Raw genomic sequence first — 1,510 nt, 5'->3', positions numbered from 1 at the left:
CCCGGTACGGAGAGCTGGCTGCTGGCCCCGGCGGCTGCGCAGGCGGGGCAGCATGAGGACATGGCTGCACAGCCGAGGCGTACGTGCAACCATGTCCTCATGCTGCCCCGCCTGCGCAGCCAAGGCCTCCCGTGAGGGAGCAGGTCGTTATGAGCTTATATGGCACTGCTTTATTTCCTACTCTCAGTTCTTTTCTGTGACTTCGCAACATTCAGGGCTTTTTGCTGTTATTTTATTTCAGCAGAACTGTCCGTACGTGCAAGATGTTAACCAGAGTAGTGATAGCCAGCTAGAAGCCCATCACTGTTTATGCAAACTTCGGTTTGCTTTGCTGTCTCCCTGGTGCATAGGTTTATAACTATCCCTGCTGAATTTTATCTACCTTTTATTGTCCTTTCACTTAGTATCGCAAGGCTTTTCTGCAGTTTTCACAGTCAGCTCGTCTTGACTACCCTGAATGCCATCAGCTAGAACTGCTCAAATGATTTAATTCATACAGAGCTGCAAGGGCTTCTAATTTATGCCATAGAAAGGAAAGTACCAGATCTTCAAAGGCTGGAGTGTGCTAAAAAATGATAAAAATTTGGAGCGCTAAAGAGTCACAAGTAATGGCAGAACAAATATATGAAAGCTGTTTGAAAAGGAAATAGTCACTTAATTACTACGGAAAGCAGGCAAAGACTAAAAAAAAAAAGAAAAAAACCTAATCAGATTAATTTTTTTAAAGAGAAACTCAGGACAGATGCATGAGTATGAAAATATTGTTTTGTCAAAGACAGAAGAAAAAGTATGTTTGAAAAATCAGAGCCAACACAGAATCATTAAAAGATAATGTTTTATTAATAGAACTAAAAATGCTGAGCAACGTGTTATGCAGAAATGACTATAGAGCATCAATAGGGGGAAGCAGTGAACACATTTTCATTTAGCCACTCTCCTCATAGCCCACATTGTTGTCAACGAGTTGACAGAAGACATTCCTGGTCAGCGTTTAACAATACGTGACTTTTCCAGAAACACCCATATGGCTCCCTACAGCTTCACTTTGAAGACAGTCCTTTGGTTTTTGAAAGCCAGGAAATAAAATACAATGACCAACTCCAGATTTACTTTGGGACATGACTTTGGGACAAAGTAGTCTCTGGGTTTTTCATTCCCATTTGTTTGTTTGAATCTTTTGTCTTATTTGTATGTGGAAAGTCTTGAGGCAGATAAGAAATATTTTTATTGAAAACAAATAATCCAACCAGCTTTCCAAGTGAATTGACTTAGTTGGACCAACCCAATTCAAAAATAACTTTTTGAACAATCCCCAGTCTTGGTGGTCTCCAGTTTCTTAACAGCTTTTTGTATTTGTTTAGCATAATATGTATCCACCCAGATTATAATTTCAGAATATAAATATTTTTCTGTTCTTTTAACTTAAGTGATGTGAATAACGAACATGGCATGGACACTGCTTCCTACATTAACACCTTCTTTGTTCTTCGTAAACATCCATTCCCCCAGC

At 39.8% G+C, this 1,510-nt stretch overlaps 1 protein-coding gene across 1 annotated transcript in view; it reads right to left on the bottom strand.

The window, feature by feature from the left end:
- DAW1 (dynein assembly factor with WD repeats 1) overlaps positions 1 to 93 on the bottom strand; it is a 21,487-nt gene extending 21,394 nt beyond the window's left edge. The window contains exon 1 of the mRNA XM_009639698.1: positions 9 to 93. Coding sequence (XP_009637993.1) covers positions 9 to 93 — 85 coding nt within the window. The remainder of the gene's footprint in view (positions 1 to 8) is intronic.
- Between the last annotated feature and the right edge of the window lie 1,417 nt (positions 94 to 1,510).

Source organism: Egretta garzetta, unplaced genomic scaffold (assembly GCF_000687185.1).
Source record: "Egretta garzetta isolate BGI_Z169 unplaced genomic scaffold, ASM68718v1 scaffold425, whole genome shotgun sequence".
NCBI classification, from domain to species: domain Eukaryota; kingdom Metazoa; phylum Chordata; class Aves; order Pelecaniformes; family Ardeidae; genus Egretta; species Egretta garzetta.
The sequence above is the reverse complement of the archived record's forward strand: the minus strand, read 5'-3'. Positions and strand labels throughout refer to the sequence as shown.